The sequence below is a fragment of the Macaca thibetana genome, chromosome 8, assembly GCF_024542745.1.
Source record: "Macaca thibetana thibetana isolate TM-01 chromosome 8, ASM2454274v1, whole genome shotgun sequence".
In the NCBI taxonomy this organism is placed as follows: Eukaryota; Metazoa; Chordata; class Mammalia; order Primates; family Cercopithecidae; genus Macaca; species Macaca thibetana.
In genome coordinates this window covers 127,923,220-127,942,394 of record NC_065585.1, presented here as the reverse complement: position 1 = coordinate 127,942,394, position 19,175 = coordinate 127,923,220, and the positions used below count along the sequence as shown (strand labels likewise).

Here is a 19,175-nt window from a genome sequence, read left to right as displayed (position 1 = left end):
ATCATACCCAGGTCTTTCTCTCCTTTAGCTAAAAGAAACATAAGGGCCACGACTTTCAATCATTTCATTTTCTGCAACACGCTTCTATGCACAGAATTCTAGTACACAATACTTGTTAAATGCTGACTGAAACAGACTTCTGGGGGCCCCGAGTTTAACACTTGCATGTTTCTCTAGAAAAATATTTTGAATTTCAAGTAATAAACTTGCTAATAAACCTATGGAATATGACTCCTCAGCACATCAAAGACAATATTTTCATCTAAATCGTGGTTTTCTACCATGAGGGAGTGTTGAGGAGAGAGCCAGCCTCAAAGAGAGAAATGGTTTGAAGTTGTCATCCCATTCCTTCTTTGTGTAGACAGTCTCTCTCTGCATCCCTGATGGACTTTAAGCAACAATAAAGTGACACAGACTAGAAAGGAATGGTTGCTTCCCTTAGGCTAGGGGAAGTGGGAGCTTCTGAGGTCACATTTGTGCTAGTCCTAGCCTTCTATCTTATCCCTTGTGTGCAACTTGCTACTCTTGCCAACTAGCTTCCATTATCTGTTACCACCTGAGTTACAGTTGACCATGCATATATTCACTTCAGAATAAGCAAATAAGCCAGTCACAGCAATCAGTGCTATGCACATGCTGACTACTACTGTGAATAACTACAGTGCGATTCATTCATGACTGAGAGTGGAGCGGACTCCATACAGAAGTTAATGGTGGTACCCAAGGCTGCTTCTCACTCACTCTGGAAGCAGACCGCAAAACTGAAAAGCACACATAAGGGGAATACATTGTTTTCAGTATTCTTGACAGTTTTTTTTAAAAAGTATGATACAAAGGCATTTATACATTTTTGTGATAAGCATTATTAGAAAAAACAATATCCAAGCACTATTGAACCATAAATCTGTAAGAACTATTACACTGTTAGATTATGCAGCAAAATTATTAGACAGATAAATGTGAAAAGGGAAAAAATACACGTCCGATCTTGATTAGAAATGAGAGACTAATTTCTCGAGTGATAATAATCAATATAAAACATTCATACTGGAACATACCTTGGACATTGTTTATATAATGAAAATAAAATGAAACCTAAAATACTGATTAGAGAACAGCAGTCCATACTTTTCTCAGAAACGTTTGAACCAGCCAAACATTTTTGACATTTTTGTGCTTCAAGTGTTTCCAGTGTCTTGAACAAATAAAGACATTTTTATAACATTTTAAAATGAAAATGATAGCTTTGAAAATAAAACCATAGAAAGTACTCTACTTGTTAGATATATCCTCTATTGTAGGACAATTAATCAGTTTCAGATTAAATATATACTTGTCATTTCATGATATAAACAACTGATTGTTATAACAGCTTAAAATTACTATTTCAGTTTTGAAAACCATAAAATGAAAAAAACAGCATAACTAAAGATTATATTAATAAAGTACTCACAGAGATCCTTTTACTCTGATTATACTTAAGTATCATAAAACTCCTAAAAAGTTAAAAGGTATAAAATTACCATTACGGATCAAATTAGTATTTTTGCTTTCACAGGGGTAATATCGTTAGCAATAATAAATATTATCTTTAGTGCTCCATAACTCGAAAATTGCAGATCCTTTAAAAACTAAACAACAAAAAGCTACAAATCCTTACTTTTAAGTATCAGTTTATTTTATGATTAAGGTTTCTTTTTTCATTAACCCTCATTATTCAGTTAGCTTCATCTTCAGAGCAAGCTGATGATAGCTTGCGTGCGCTAGCAGGATGAATGCTATCTTTTCAAAACATAATGCCACAATTAATCTACAGCTGGCACATCTATCTGCTTTACCAGCAGTGTTTTTAAGGATCATGTGTATTGAACAGCAACTACAGCTTAAGACCCTGACGAGGTTTACTGCTGACATTCTTCTTCATGGAGATGGTCACCCTTATAGTACGCTTTATTCATTACTTCTTATCTTGAAAGTAGAGGTGATGTCTCATTGCGTCCTGATAGCATCATATCATTTTTATCTTCTAATTTAACAATTTCTCAGAAACAGCTAAGAAGAGTAATTTTTCTGGTTTGTACTGTGCTATGACGTTATTTACATTTTAATTGATGCTATATAATATACACTGTATATTATATAATTTAAATATATATTATATATATTTGTTTTATACTAAAGTGTTGTATTTTAAAATATGTATTTATTTTTGCACATAGTATCACCAGAATCCTAAAATATTAGCACCGAAAAGAACTTTGGGAATCATCCAAAACAAACGTTCTTTTCACTAATGAGGAAACCGAGGTTCAGAAAGACAAAACAATTTATGCCTAGGATATTATGATTTAAACATCCAGATAATAAAACTTACCAACTTTGGACATTTTTCCAGCTACATGTTTTTTGTTATTGTTGTTGTTTTTTGTTTTTTGTTTTTAACTACAGGAACTATTGATTTCATTTTTGCTTTCATATTTAATTAAAAATTGGTTTGTCTCTGGTTGCCTTGCAAAGTTGTCCTGTGTTGTCAAGACTCAAAAAGAACATGCCACATGGTAGCAGAAAGATACAGATATAAACAAAAACTTCATAAATGTTACTTAAATTGATTTACCATCTTACAAAATTAAATTTTGTTTCATAAAGCTTTGCTTAGGGAAGTTTAAAAAAAAATAGTTATCTTTTATATGTACAAGTATCTCTGCTGATATTTCATCAGAAGTTTTATGATTTATGTATACTCTTTTTGGTTGTTCAATATGATGAAATTGTAAATTATATTAACAAAAGACCAAGTGATTAAATTATACATTTAGAGAAAAAATATTTTTAGGACATTCAAATGACCCACTTCACATGTTTGTTTCACTCCATTCCCTTGTATTTCTTCTACATTACCATTTAAAATGCTGATTTAACTATTGCTCCAGCCAGCAGTGAGAAGAATGTTTATGTAAATTTAAACCACAAATTAAAGTTTTCAGCATCGTCTCTCACCTGACCCTGTTCCCACCCTAAGCCCGATCTGGTTAAAGGCACTAGAGTTCAGAAAAATTGCCCTGATGTAAAAATTACAATTAGCTGAATTAATACAATTATGACATTTTAATGTTATATTTACATGTGCTAATTTAGAATGGAATAAAAAGCATACTGTATTTTCCTTATGTTCAGCACATAATAATTTTCTTTCTTTTTCAGCTTTTTAATTAAATGAAGCCAAGTGGGATTTGCATAAAGTGAATGTTTACCATGAAGATAAACTGTTCCTGACTTTATACTATTTTGAATTCATTCATTTGATTGTGATCAGCTAGCTTATTCTTGTGTACTTTTTTAAAACTGTGGGTTTTCCTAGTAAATTTAATTTATAGAAATCAATGGTAGCATTTAGTGTTCTACAAAGGAAATATCAAAGTGTTTTTCAAGCCTATTATATTCAGTGTGTGCCACAGGATTGAAATAAATGACAATGTAATTATGAATTCATGTTTTAGAACTGTTTACTCATTAGTAAAGGACTGCAATGTTAGTAAAGAAAACCTATGGCATGTATGTTAAAGATTCTTAGTATTGTACAGGGATAAAGCAAATGCATGAAAATATGTACTGAAAATTAAACTTACTGCAGTTTCAGTTATAAAGGACGTGCACTGTTATAAATAGTCTTTTGTTATTATTAACTAGATAAAGGTATATAGGACAGGGAACTGGATGAGTGGTACCTATAATTTGGATGCCTAACCAAGGCCTAGAGCTTCTTCTTGAGATCTGAATCTAAAGTAAGTATGCATTAGATCAGTGTGCTTCAAAGGCATCAGACAACAAAAGCAACATACCACAACTAGGAGTTAATTCTCAAACTTTAGATGTCATCTGGGAATACAGACTTACAAGTAAGAGCAAACTTAACACGCTATGTCCATTTTCGAGGTCACAACCCACTATGTCCATTTTCCTCATGTGTTTTATGGAACCAGCTTTCCATCAAAGCCTCAATCCTCGAATCCAGACAAAAGGTGAATTATCCTAGGATTAGTGAATGATTCAGTGAAGTTTTCTTGAAAACAAATGTAGGAGTGTAACGTACTATTATGTTTGCATCCTGTTTTAGTTTATAAAGCACTTACACATAATTATGGTATTTCTTCCTCACAATAACCTTGTAAATTAGTCAGGAAATGTAAATTTTGTCTGACTTATAGAAGTGATGGAAGCTGAAAGCCGAAAATAAAGTTTATAGCCAGGCCTTAGAACTCTCAAATAGGGATTTTTATATTCTGTGGAGTTACCCAAATTATGGTTTTAAGAAAGCAGTTCTTCAGTCAGTTCAGTGTTTGCTTTCTCTTTTTAAGGTTTGTTATCTAATTTTCATTAACATTTGAATAATAGACCATGGAGGATTGTTTTCATTGCAAGTTCCAGCTGTATAGCCTCAAACAAGAAACAGGTATACAACCACTGAGTTTACTTATTTAAATCTATGAATTTCAATGAAGAATGGAAAATACAGAGGCCTACTGGGGCATGTTTATCAAGTTATATCCCAGGGCAGTGAGTATGTTAGCAGGATGAATGGTATCATCTTTTCAAAACATAATATTCAGTGAAAATCACATAATTTTAAGTTTATAGTCATAATCCCAAATCTGTTACTAAAAATAACATTAATTTTCCCAGTTCTTGTACTAAGATGAATAAATTTAGTTTTGGAATAACATTTATGCAAAAGCAATAGATGACCTTAGTCATTTGTTCACTGCCTATCCCTAGCCAAAACTTGACCTGTAATTCTTAATTCATTGCAGATTTTTTACATTTTACTCAAAACTTTGGAGATTACACAGAGAATCTCAGGTCAAATTTTACAAGTATTAAACATGTGTTAATTATAATCACTTTTGTTTGTATCCTTAAATCTCAGAATTATCTTGCAGTTAATATGCAGCTGATTAAATGATACTACAAATTATCTCTAATCTCACTGTAAATCTTTTAATCATATCAAAGTCAGGTCATTCTCAGACACTATAACTAAGATAAGTAGTACTTTCCTATACCATATTAGTAAACGTTTTCTAGCTCCTGTTTTGTAATTTCCTATGAGCATTTAAAATTTCCTCTGAGCATTTAAAATTAATTGAGCAATTAAAATTAAAATTTCATGGTTTAAAAAGCTGTGGCTTCTCTATAGACAACTGTTACATTAGGGAAGTGATTCTAGAGCAAAATATACTGCCTCAGTATAAGTCATTACTGAATGGAAAATGCTCTAGGCAGAATTGCGAAGAGTGGCTCAAACACATAGTTTGCTTACAGAATGTAACATGCACAAAATTACATACCTATGATGTGTTTACCTTTGCTAAACAATGAGAATTGAATAATTGATTTGTACCTGGTATGTTATATCCTCCAGTGTCATTTTTTAACCAGACTCACTGTGTGTTCCAGGCTGTCATAAAAATTGATTATATGTTTAACAATTATTTTTCTACTACAGTGGAGAGAAAAATCCTAATTATAAAATTCCACCTAAAGGAGTTTCATTTTATAATAACATCTGATTAATAACTTGTTGCGTTTTGCTCAATATACTGTTCCTGGCATTAGATATTCACATGAGTAAGCCCAGTAGCATTTTGTGCTTACTGCGGTTTTCTTTTACACATGAAGTAACATCCCTTGTCAATTACAATTCAGTAAGCATGGTGATTTGGGGAGATTAGATGTTGCTGTAACCATAGAGTTTGACAAGTATTCCCTTTCTTGCTATCACAAGAACCTCCCTAAGGGTACATGAAGGGAGTGGTTATTCTAAATAAGGCATGACATATTTTTCAACCAATGACATTAAAAATTGTGTTTTAAAAAGGACTGGTCACTGGGGCAAACACATTAGCTGGAGTATCTAGGGACAAAATATTTGAATTGACGCTTGAAGACTCAATGTTCTCAGAGTCCACAAAGCTCATTAAGTTTAAAATAGTAAAACAAGGTCTTCTTCATACTCCAGCAATATACTATATTGGATCAGACCAATATATGTAATAATGTTTTCTCTCATTATGAACATTGTAGAGGATGAACATTGTAGCTACTCACACTCAAAGGGTACAAGTATGCATTCATTAGCTCCTAAATTCCCTGATATAATTCATGAGCATCTGCCATTGATGAATTTTCCATATTCCTCTATGTCTGAAATACATGCATATATTTATATCACATACCAAGGGCCCAAGTACTATATAAAGTTTTAACAAAGCATCTCACCTTCTGGCCCTAATAGGAAAATCATGTCACATTTACCCAAATGTTGATAACGTCTATCTATTTCCATTAAATATTATGCATAGATGTGAGGAAAAATGACAACAAGGAACTCCAGGTGCATACCCATCCTTAGAAAAACTGGGAAAAAAACCTGTCAGACTCCAACTTATTGGAAATTTGGTTAAAAAAAAAAAAATTTACCAAACAACTGCTTAAATTAAAAAGGCAGCTGAAACTCAGCTGGATAGCTTAATGGCATTTTATCTTGATTTGCCCTCTTTCCTCCCCAGTCAGGAATGGTCTTGAAGAGTGCAGCCTGCATTCCTTATGTGGGCTCCTGGTTTTGGAGGGACGAGAATAGACCCCATTCTTAAGAAATGGTGTTCGCTTTGACCTATCTAGGGGCTTGCCTTTGGTTCCTGTAACTCAGAAGTCTCTCCAGGTGAAAAACTGACTGTGCTGAGAATGATTTCTTGAAAGTAAATGAACAAGCCACTGCTGCCTGGAGAAGAGATTGCAGTTGGGACAAATAGCCACACACTGAAAGCCTGGAAAAGAGAAGCTGGGTAGTGAAATAATTTGGAAAATAAGGACTTGGAAACAATCCTACATATAACAGGGACTCTGGAAGGATGTACCCATACCCAGGGCAGGATCCATGTTCAGAAAAGTCCTGAGAAGATTCTAAGCTTTCACCTCTTGCTGATACGAGTATTTACACCCAGACCAAACAGGAAGTGAAGACTAAAACAGAGTTGTAAACAGCCTGGATAAGTGTTGAAGGAGTTCCTCAATAGAGAACCTGTCTGTAAAGGTGGGGAGAGTATGTTTTCTTTTTATCCTTTTTTTTTCTTTTGTCTCCAGGTATTTAAGGAAAGTTCTGTCAAACTACTGGCTGACCACTAAGCTAATGGAATAGATACTACACAGACAACACGTGACAGTTTAGAAAAGTCACTAAACAAATCACTACTGCACAAACTGCAATTCACAACAAGCCATGATGGCAAAACTTGGGGAGAGGGCAGAATCTAGTTTCCAGAGTTGCCACATTATAATGTTCAGGCTATCCAGTTTATAAAAATTTAAAAACTGAGGCATATAAAGATACAAGAAAGTCATCTTATTCACAATAAAGAAATTAATAGAAACTGACCCTGAGGCAGCACTGGCACTGGACTTGCTAGACAAGGACATTAATGTCTTCAGCATATTCAAAGAGCTAACAGAAACCATGGACAAACAACTAAAGGAAACAATGATATATCATTAAAGAATATCAATAAAGAGATAAAAATTATAAAAAGGATAGGAACAGAGGAAGTCACATTGTCTGTTTGCAGATGACATGGTTGTATATTTAGAATACCCCACCGTCTCAGCCTCAAATCCCCTTAAGCTGATAAGCAACTTCAAAGTCTCAGGATACAAATTCAATGTGCAAAAATCACAAGCATTTGTATACACCAGTGACAAACAGCCAAATCATGAGTGAACTCCCATTCACAATTGCCACAAAGAGAATAAAATACCTAGGAGTACAACTTAACAAGGGATGTAAAGGACCTCTTCAAGGAGAACTACAAACCACTGCTCAAGGAAATAAGAGGACACAAATGGAAAAACATTCCATGCTCATGGATAGGATGAATTAGTATTGTGAAAATGGCCATACTGCCTAAAGTAACTTATAGATTCAGTGCTATCCCCATCATACTACCACTGACTTTCTTTACAGAATTAGAAAGAAACTACTTTAAATTTTATGTGGAACCAAAAAGGAGCCTGCATAGCCAAGACAATCTTAAGCAAAAAAGAACAAAGCTGGAGGCATCACTCTACCTGACTTCAAACTATACTACAAAGCTACAGTAACCAAAAACAGCATGGTACTGGTACTAAAACAGATATACAGACCAATGGAACAGAACAGAGACCTCAAAAATAATGCCACATGTCAGCAACCATCTGATCTTTGACAAACTTGACAAAAACAATGGGGAAAGGATTCCCTATTTAATAAATGGTGTTGGGAAAACTGGCTAGCTATATGCAGAAGACTGAAACTGGGCCCCTTCCTTACACCTTACACAAAAATTACCTGAAGGTGGATTAAAGACTTAAATGTAAGACCTGAAACCATAAAAACCCTAGAAGAAAACCTAGGCAGTACCATTCAGGACACAGGCATGGGCAAAACCTTCATGACTAAAACACCAAAATCAATGGCAACCAATGCCAAAATTGACAAAGGGGATCTAAACTAAAGAGCTTCTGCACAGCAAAAGAAACTATCCTCAGAGTGAAAAGGCAACCTACAGAATGGGAAAAAAAATATGTGCAATCTATCCATCTGACAAAGGGCTAATAATCCAGAATCTACAAAGAACTTAAATTTACAAGAGAAAACCCCATCAAAAAGTGGGCAAAAGAAATGAACAGACATTTCAAAAGAAGACATTTATGCGGCCAGTAAACATTCAAGAAAGCTCATCATCACTGGGCATTAGAGAGATGCAAATTAAAACCACAATGAGATACCATCTCTCGCCAGTTAGAATGGCAATCATTGAAAAGGAAACAGATGCTAGAGAGGATGTGGAGAAATAGGAATGCTTTTACACTGTTGGTGGGAGTGTAAATTAGTTCAACCACTGTGGAAGACAGTGTGGTGATTCCTCAAGGATCTAGAATCAGAAATACCATTTGACCCACCAATCCCATTACTGGGTATATACCCAAAGGATTATAAATCAATCTACTATAAAGACACATGCACAGGTATGTTTATTGCAGCACTGTTCATAATAGCAAAGACTTGGAACCAACCCAAATGCCCATCAATGATAGACTGGATAAAGGAAATGTGACACATACACCATGGAATGCTATGCAGCCATAAAAAAGGATGAGTTCATGTCCTTTGCAGGGACATGGATGAAGCTGGAAACCATCATTCTCAGCTAACTAACACAGGAACAGAAAACCAAACACCGTATTTTCTCTCTCATAACTGGGAGCTGGACAATGAGAACCCATGGACACAGGGAGGGGAACATCACACACCGGGGCCTGTCGGGATGAGAGACTAAGGGAGGGATAGCGTTAGGAAAAATACCCAGTGTAGATGACGGGTTGATGGATGCAGCAAACCACCATGGCACATGTATACCTCTGTACCAAACCTGCACGTTTTGCACATGTATGCCACAACTTAAAGTATAACTTTAAAAAATTATGAAATGGAGTCAAATATAAATTTTGATGTTGAAAAATATAATGATCTTAAAATGAATCCATTGAAATTATAATAATATAATAATAATTGGAAAAGTCACTACAGAGGCTTGACAGGAGAACAGGCAGAAAAAAGAATCAGTGAACTTGAAGCTAGGTTAGTTGTTGAAATGATCCAGTCTGAGGAGACAAATGAAGAAAAATGAACACAGACTAAAAGACCTGTTAAACACCATCAAGCATATTAAGTATGAACAGGAGTCCCAGAAGAGAGCAGAAAGGACAGAAAAGAGTATTTGAAGAAATAATGTTCAAACTTACCAAATCTGAAAAAAGACATGAAGCCAATATCCAAGAACTTCAACAAATTCCACGTAGTATACAAACTGAAAGAGATTTATACCAAGACACATTAAAATCAAACTGTCAAGAGATCAAGAAAGAATCTTGAAAGCAGCAAGAGAGACGTGACTCAACATGTAGAAGAAATCCTCAGCAAGATTAATAGCCAGTTGCTTTTTAGAGGCCATTGAGGCAGAAAGGCATTTTACAGTGCTAAAAGAAACCACCGGCCAAGAATTCTGTACCTGGCAAAGTTATCCTTTTAAAATGAAGAATATAATAGTACCTTCCCAGGCAAAGGGGTCTCTTCTACGTAGACGCACCCTATAAAACATGCTAAAGAGAGTCCTTCAAGCTGAAAGGACAACTCAAGAGCCATACAAAGAAATGAAAAATATTATTAAAAGAAATAAGTGCATGGAATATAAAAGACAGCATTATTTTTGGTTTGTAACTTTGTTTCATGTAATTTAAAAGATGATTGCATAATACAGTAACTGTAAATCTTGTGAACCCATAAATTAAAAACTCTACAATATATAAATGAACTGAAAAACTAACAAATATGTGGAAAATAAATAATGTAAAACAACCAGTGGATCACAGAAGTCACAAAAGAAATTAGAAAACACTTTAAGACAAATGAAAACAAAAATTCTACATACCAAAATGTATGAGATGCAGAAAAAGCAATGATCAGAGGGGGATTTGTAGCTGGAAATGTCTGTATTAAAAAAAGAAGAAGAAAGGCCAGGTGCAGTGGCTCACACCTGTAATCCTGGCACTTTGGGAGGTCAGTGCAGGCAGATCATGAGGTCAGGAGATGGAGACTGGCTAACACAGGGAAACCTTGTCTCTACTAAAAAAATTTTTTTAAAAATCAGCCAGGCGTGGTGGCAGGTCCCTGTAGTCCCAGCTACTTGGGAGGCTGAGACAGGAGAATGGCATGAATCCAGGAGGCAGAGCTTACAATGAGCCGAAATTGCACCACTGCACTCTAGCCTGGGCCACAGAGCAAGACTCCGTCTCAAAAAATAAAAAGAAGAAAGATCTTGAATTAATATTTGAACTACACCTTAAAGAACTGGAAAAAGAAAAACCCAAAACAAGCAGATGTATAGAAATAAAGATCAGAGCAGAGCTAAACAAAATAGAAAATAGAAAAACCATAAAGTCAATGAAACCAAAAGTTGGTTCTTTGAAATGCAAACAAAATTGGCCAACCTTAAGCTATGCTAAGAAGATTCAAATTACTAATATCAGAAATGGAAGTGGGAAGATTAATACCCACCTTGCAGAAGTAAAAATGATTATAAGAGAACAATTGTATACCAAAAGTTAAACAACCTAAATGATATGGATATATTCCTAGAAACAACCAAACTACAAAAATGTACTCAACAAAAACAGAAAATCTGGACAGACTTCTTAACAAGAGATTGAACTGGTTATAAAAAACCTCCCAATAAAGGAAAACCCAAGACCAGATGACTTCACTGGTGAGTTACACCAAATATTTAAAGAATAAACACAATCATTCTCAACTATTTCAAAAAATAGAAGAGAAAGTAACACTTCCTAATTCTGAGGCAACTATTACCTTGACACCAAACCAAATAAACTAAGAAAACCATCTCCTATGTAATTAAGTATCTCTTACGACAGTACATGTAAAAATCCAACAAAATACTAGCAAACAATCCAGCAGGATATTAAAAGTTTTATACAGCATGACCAAGTGGGAATTATTCCAGAAATGCAAAGGTGGTTCAACATATGAAAAAGAAAATCAGTGTAACACACCACATTAACAGAATGAAGGGGGAAAGCTACCTAATCATATAGTTGATGCAGAAAAAGCATTTAACCAGATCTAATACCCATCTATCATTTAAAAGTGAACACAAACACTGAACAAAATAGGAATAAAAAGAGGACTTTCTCAATATTATCAGGTTGAGATTTGTGAAAAACCAGCAGCTAACATAACATTGAATGGCTAAAAACAAAACTTTACACCTGAAATCAGGGACATGGCAAGAATGCCCACATTCACCACCTCTATTCAGCATGATATTGTATGTTCTAGGCAGGACAATTAGGTAAGGACACAAAAAGACAACCAAATTGGAAAGGAAGACATAATACTTATTTCCTTTCACAGATGGCATGATATATATAAAGTAAAACGAAGAATTTTTTAAATGATTAAAAATAAATTCACCAGACTTGCAGGATACATGGTTAACATGCAAAATACAATTGAATTTCTATATACTAGCAAAGAACAGTCTGAAAAAGGAAATTAAGAATCTCATTTATAGCAGAACCAAATAATAAAATACTTTGGGGCAGATTTAACCAAGGAACTAAAAATACAAAACATTGCTGAAAGAAGTTAAAAGAAGACCTAAATAAATACATCAAGTTCATACATTGAAAAACCTAATACTGTTAAGATGGAAATACTCCTCAAAATGATCTACAAATTCAATTTCCTATTATAATCTAATGGCCTGGCCTTTTTGCAAAAATAAGAAAACTGATTCGTATGGAGATGCATGGGGTCATGAATAGCCAAATATTGAAAAAGAACCAAGTTGAAAGACTCACACTTTCAAAACTTAATACAATTCTACAATAGTAGAAACACAACTACCAGGTACCAAACATAGGCACTAATATAAGGATAAACATAATAGATCAATAGAATGGAAGTGGGAATCCAAAAATATACCCATAACCTCTCTACTGATTTTCAACAAGAGTGCCAAAACCATCAGCTGAATTTCCACGTGCAAAAGTAGGATCAAGTTGGACCCTTACCTCACACTGTATACATAAAAGTAACTCAAAATGGATCAACAATGTAAATTTAAGAGCTAAAACGGTAACACTTTTAGAAACATAGGTGTGAACTTTTTTGACCTAGGGTTTGGCAATAGTTTCTCGGATATGACATCAAAAGCACAAGCAATAAATAAAAATATAAATTAGACCTCAAAATTAAAAACTTTTGCACATTAAAAACACTATGGAGAGTGAAAATTCAACCCATGGTAATAGAATATTTGCAAATCATGTATCTGATAAGGATTTAGTATCCAAAATATATAAATAATTCTTACAAATCAATAGCCAAAAGACAAAATCTCAATTAAAAATGGAGTTTAAGGGTCAAATTTTGTCTCCTCAAAAAAGATAAGTTGAAGTCCTGATCCGAGTACTTCAGAGTACATCTTTACTTGGAAATCGAGTCACTACAAATGCAATTACTTAAGATGAGCTCATACTGGAATAAGGCTCCTAATCCAGTATTACTGGTGCCCTTGTAAGAAGGAAACCATGCATGGATAGACACAGGGAGAAAACCATACAAAGATGGATGATTGGCCTGATGCATCTACAAGCCAGTAAATGCCACAGATTGCCAGCAAACCAGTAGCTAGGAAGAGGCAAGGAAGGATTCCCATGAAGGTCTCAGAGTTAGCCTGGCTTTGCCAACACCTTGATTTTTCACTTTTAGTCTCCAGAACATTAAGACCGTAAATTTCTTTTCTTTTAACCCATCCATTTTGTGGTACTTTGTTAACAGCAGCTCTAGGAAACTAATACAGTGAGCAAAGGTCTTGAGTAAACATTAGAGTAACATATACAAATGTTAACAATCACATGAGGCACTCAGTGTCATTAGTTACTCCAGAAATGCAAATCAAAATCAAAATGAGATATCACTTCACACCCACCAGAATGTCTGTTAAAAAAAAAAAAAGGAAAATATTGGTGCAGATGTGAAGAAAATGAAGCTCTCATACATTGTGGGAATTTAAAATGAATTGGCCACTTTGGAAACAAATTATTAGTTCTTTTATGAATGAAACAGACTTACCATATGACACAGCAATTCCACTTAGGTATATATCCAAAAGAATTGAAAGTAGGTGTTTAAACAAAACTTGCACAACTGTTCATAGCACTATTCACAATTGCCAACAGGGAGAACAACCCAAATGTTCATCAGCTGAGGAATGGATGAACAAAATTGATAAATCCATGCATTAGAATGTTATTTAGCCATTAAAAAGTTACAAAGTACTGATACATCCTGCAGCATGAGTGAACTTTGAAAACAAGTGAAAGATGCCAGACACAAAAAGCCACACAGTATATCATTCCTTTTATATGAAATGTCCAGAACAGAGAAATTCATACACAAAAAGCAGATGCATGGTTGCCAGGGGTTGGATGAGGGGTAGGATGGGGAGTGACTATTTAGTAGTTTGAGGGTTTTTTTAGGGGGTGATGAAAATATTCTGGAGAGAGGTGATGATTGCATAATATTGTAAATGTATTTCATGCTAGTCATTTATACGTATTAAAAAGTTTAAAATGATTACTTTTGTGTTACATGCATTTTACCACCATCGCAACACAAATTATGCATATAGCTATATAAAGGTTTTTAACATCCTGCTGATGCTGTTCAAGAAGACATGGTTCTCTTATCCGAACTTCAGTGTCCCAGTTAGCCTTGTCATAACCAAAAAGATTTACATATATGTACATATATATACACACATATAACTATATATTACACTATATATACATATCTATATCTATATATATCTTCCATAATAATGAAAAAGCACCATTTAATTCTTTTAAGGGAAGGAGTCATTGTACCTGAATGGATTCCTTTTCCTGTTGTATTTGTGCCTTTATGTAGGAGTAAGATGTTTATTTGTGGAAAGCAAGAGAAAATGGACAGAGAACAAGATAGTCAAACAGATGCAGAAAAATGAAATATATAATATTTAAATAATGGGATGAGGTTAATGATTTCTCAATTCTTAAATTTTACTGTATAGTTTGACTATAGAAAAGATGTGTTCATCTAATTCACTATTCCCCAAATACAGAATAGTTTCTCTGTGGTAAAGCACTGGTACTTTATCACTGCAGAGAGGGTAGTAGCCTTGAATGACGTTTTAACTGGTGATTGCTTCTGTATCAAACACTTTTCAGTTGATTATGAACAACATTCAGCCTAATTTTAAAACTAAAATTAAAGTTACCTGAGGCCTCAGTTTTACCTACAAACATATAATGTAAAGGTGCTTTTTTTTTTTCCTGTGGCCTCTCAGGGAAGAAATAATTCTATCTTTAACACGTTTTTATTTATTTTATGAATGGGCAAATATCCTTAAAAAAGGAACACACGTCTTACCACTCGTCTTGGGAGAGAAGGCTGTTGCTTGATAACTAGGGAATACTATTTTTTAAACACCTTTGCAGTACTTGACATGTCAGTTATGTTTTCAGTTGTTAGCCTGCACAAGTTTCTCATCTGCCCATGTGTATCTATTCATATTGGCAAGTTTCAACACAGCCATCTTTTAAAGGCTTCATTGTGTTACTGATATTTACGTTTTAAAATCCAGCATTTCTGTGCTAGATCCTCAAATCAATTTTTACATTCTTTTGTAACTTATAGTAATATTTTTGCCTCATCCCTATACTCAATTGGCAGTGAGCTATATCATGACTTAAGTAACTTTATTACCAATTGTGCTGTATTCTACCATCACAAAATATTCTTTTAAGGCACTCTTCAGATACTATCATTTTAATTGGTGTCTTCCAGAATGATTCTATGAAACTCTGTAAGATGAGCCTTTTACTGTTATGTGAAAAAAACAGGGTAACGTGATGGACAAAAAAAAATTGAGACTGAAATTTTAAGTGTAACACTGTCACATGTTTATTGAAAAAGAAATCATTTAACTTCTGTGTGTTGCTATCTCTGCCTTTAAAATATAGTAGTGGTACCATATCTAATGTAGACAGGTTGTGAAATCCAAAAAATATATTTTACATGTTCTTGGTTTTTTAAGTCTTACAAAGTTCTTTTCCAGCTAGAATCTTCTTTGAAGAACAGGAAACAGAGAAGACTTTTCCTGGCCTCATCTTAGAGTCTGGAATTGGGTAACTAAAAGATAAGTCAACTACTTCTTAAAATTTCCTGCTTCCAATCATATCAAGAATAATATTTCAAAGAAAGCATACTAATGAAAATTCAAGGTATTGTGTAACTTTCACCCCCCTTTCGGGGGCTGGGAGGGGTTTCCAAGCTGTACCCAAAGTTGAAGGAAAGGAAGGCATAGTGTGCCTCAGCAGATTTCCTGAGCTCCATATTTCCTTGAATGCAGTTTCTATTACCCATAAAAGGGGATTTATCATATCTTGGTGCCAAAGCTCAAAAATTACTGGGTAAAATATATACATCCCCATGTATGCTGCTTAAATATACACATGAAAATATAATTCAGGTTTTCACTGTGCTATATTTAAGTAGGTAAAACTGGAAAGTCAGAATCCCTGAATTGAAGCAGATAGGAAGTATATAAATGATAGTACTTCCTTTTTATATAGTGCCTGTACTTTTTGAAATTTTTGCACATAAGTAATTTTATTTGATCCTGACAACTTTACATACTTGGTAAGACAAGTATAAGCTTTATAAATGTCTAAGACACAGACAGACCAAGGTAAATGCTTAAAGGTTAACTGAAGACTACAATGGCAATTAGCTAACTTCTTGAATTATCTCCTTTTCAGGAATTCTCTTTTAAAATATTATATACAGATATATACAGACACACACATAAAGTATATATTCATAAACATTCTTAAAAATTAAGGCTATCAATGAGAAGTTTGTCAGTCCCTTGGAGGAATTGGTATAATTTCATTGTAACTGGACCAGATTAGAAATGATCAACAAAAAATCTATTCCTAAATTTTTTAAATAAAAAGAGCATTGAAAAACATCTTGATTTCCCTCTTCTTGCCCCCTGCCAATCCTAGTAGGACTGTGCTTTCAATCCGAGACTGTGCTTTCATTCTGCGTGACATCAGACTCAGAGCCCACACTTTAAGGCGGAAAAAAAAAAAAAAAAAAAAAAACACTGGCTAATACCACCCCTGTTTCCAACTAATTAGGAATTACTTCCTAAGTACCAAAGCTGCCTCTCCCACCTGATTTCCATCAAGACCTGATTTACTACACTTATTCTGAAAACTGTAATTCATTACTAAAGGTAATCTGACCTGATGAGGTGAGAGTGTTACCAGTACTGGAAAACATTTTCCCAATTACAGTTTACTTTTAGGGTCCTGGAAAAACAGATGAGGAGACAAAGCAGAAATGTCTGGGCTCTCGTATTAGATGTTATTGACTAATCAGCATCTGCTAATTGGGGCGGGTGGGGGGACGGACTAAAATCAAGCCTGACCCACGGAAGAAAAGTTAGTGATTTTTTTTTTTTAAATACAAGCATCCTTCCTCTTTTACCTGCTTCCCACTTTCATCACCATCGTGTGAACATAATATAAAAGGAGCCACTATTATTAGCTAAAAGAATAACTTGTCTCACCCCTTTCTGTTCCAAGTAGTTGACAGGGCCATAATTCATGATTCTTTATATATCATTTAGAATCCTTATTTACCTAGATTTTACGCTAAATAGGGAAAGTGTAAATTTCCAAATCTGCTTTTCCCAAAACATACCTTTTCCTTAGAGAAAGGGCCATATAACTGGCCACAAAAGGAATTTCCTCCAAAATTAACATGGTTAGGCTACTGTGACTATCTGGGAATGAAACATCAAGAAACTCTTCATGCAAATCATTCAGACTTGAGTTAGATACAAAACAATGAATACAGATGAGACACTTATACTTTTCTGTCCTTCTGAGTTTACATTAATTATATTTGAATATGAAACCCAAAAGGCTATTTAGTTCACAATAATATCACCTCTACATAAGCTTTAGAAATTCCTCAGTGCTAGGACTACAGTTGGAATACTCTATTTCAGTTACGTTCACATTCATCCTGGCTAAGTACCAGAAGCAGGCCACCCACTGATTTTTTTTTTCACATTACTTCTAGTAACAGAGTAACTGTATACAAGTTTAGGTTATCCAGAGAGAAATACTGTGGCCAGTAGTATCAGGGGGAAACCCCATGTATCTACAACAAGGGAAACCAGGACCTTGGATAGAAACTATATGATTGGGGGGCGGTTCCAATACGGCCGAATAGGAACAGCTTCAGGCTACAGCTCCCAGCATAAGCAATGCAGAGGAGGGTGATTTCTGCATTACCAACTGAGGTACCGGGTTCATATCATTGGGGTGTGCTGAACAATGGTTGCAGGACAGTGAGTGCAGCCCACCGATCAAGAGCTGAAGCAGGGCAAGGCATCGCGTCACCTGGGAAGCACAAGGGGGAAGGGAATTCCCTTTCCTAGACAAGGGAAACCGTGACACACAGCACCTGGAACAATGGGTCACTCCCACCCTAATATTGCGCATTTCCAAGGGTCTTAGAAAACGGAGCATCAGGAGATTATATCCCACACCTGGCTCAGAGGGTCCCACGCTCACAGAGCCTCCCTCATTGCTAGCACAGCAGTCTGAGATCTAACTGCAAGGTGGCAGCAAGGCTGGGGGAGGGGCACCTGCCCTTGCTGAGACTTGAGTAGGTAAAGTGGCCTAGAAGCTTGAACTGGGTGGAACCCACCGCAGCTCAAGGAGGCCGGCCTGCCTCTGTAGACTCCACCTCTGGGGACAGGGCATAGCCAAACAAAAGGCAGCAGAAACATCTGCATATGTAAATGTACCTGTCTGACAGCTTTGAAGAGAGTAGTGGTTCTCCCAGCATGGAGTTTGAGATCTGAGAACAGGAGACTGCCTCCTCAAGTAGGTCCCTGACCCCCGAGCAGCCTGAGAGGCACGACTGACACCTCACACGGTCAGGTACCCCTCTGAGATGAAGCTTCCAGAGGAACGATCAGGCAGCAACATTTGCTGTTCAGCAATATTCACTCTTCTACAGCCTCTGCTGCTGATACCCAGGCAAACAAGGTCTGGAGTGGACCTCCAGCAAACTCCAACAGACCTGCAGCTGAGGGTCCTGACTGTTAGAAACAAAACTAACAGAAAGGACCTCCGCACCAAAACCCCATCTGTATGTCACCATCATCAAAGAACAAAGGTAGATAAAACCACAAAGATGGCAAAAAAAAAAAAAAAAAAAAAAAAAAAACAGCAGAAAAGTTGAAAATTCTAAAAATCAGAGCGCCTCTCCCCCTCCAAAGAGGGCAGCTCCTCGCCAGCAACAGAACAAAGTTGGACACAGAATGACTTTGACGAGTTCAGAGAAGAAGGCTTCAGACAATCAAACTTCTCTGAGCTAGAGGAGGAAGTTCAAACCCATCACAAAGAACCTAAAAACCTTGAAAAAAGATTAG

At 35.4% G+C, this 19,175-nt stretch overlaps 1 protein-coding gene across 7 annotated transcripts in view; it reads left to right on the top strand.

Moving 5' to 3' along the window:
• TUSC3 (tumor suppressor candidate 3) overlaps positions 1-13,636 on the top strand; it is a 231,473-nt gene extending 217,837 nt beyond the window's left edge. For all 7 annotated transcript variants that reach the window (XM_050802176.1, XM_050802174.1, XM_050802172.1 and 4 more), the window contains one exon: positions 3,205-13,636. Coding sequence is in view for 2 of the 7 variants with exons in the window: in XM_050802172.1 (XP_050658129.1) it covers positions 3,205-3,220 (16 nt within the window). In the remaining 5 variants the exon portion in view is untranslated. The remainder of the gene's footprint in view (positions 1-3,204) is intronic.
• Positions 13,637-19,175: the final 5,539 nt, after the last annotated feature.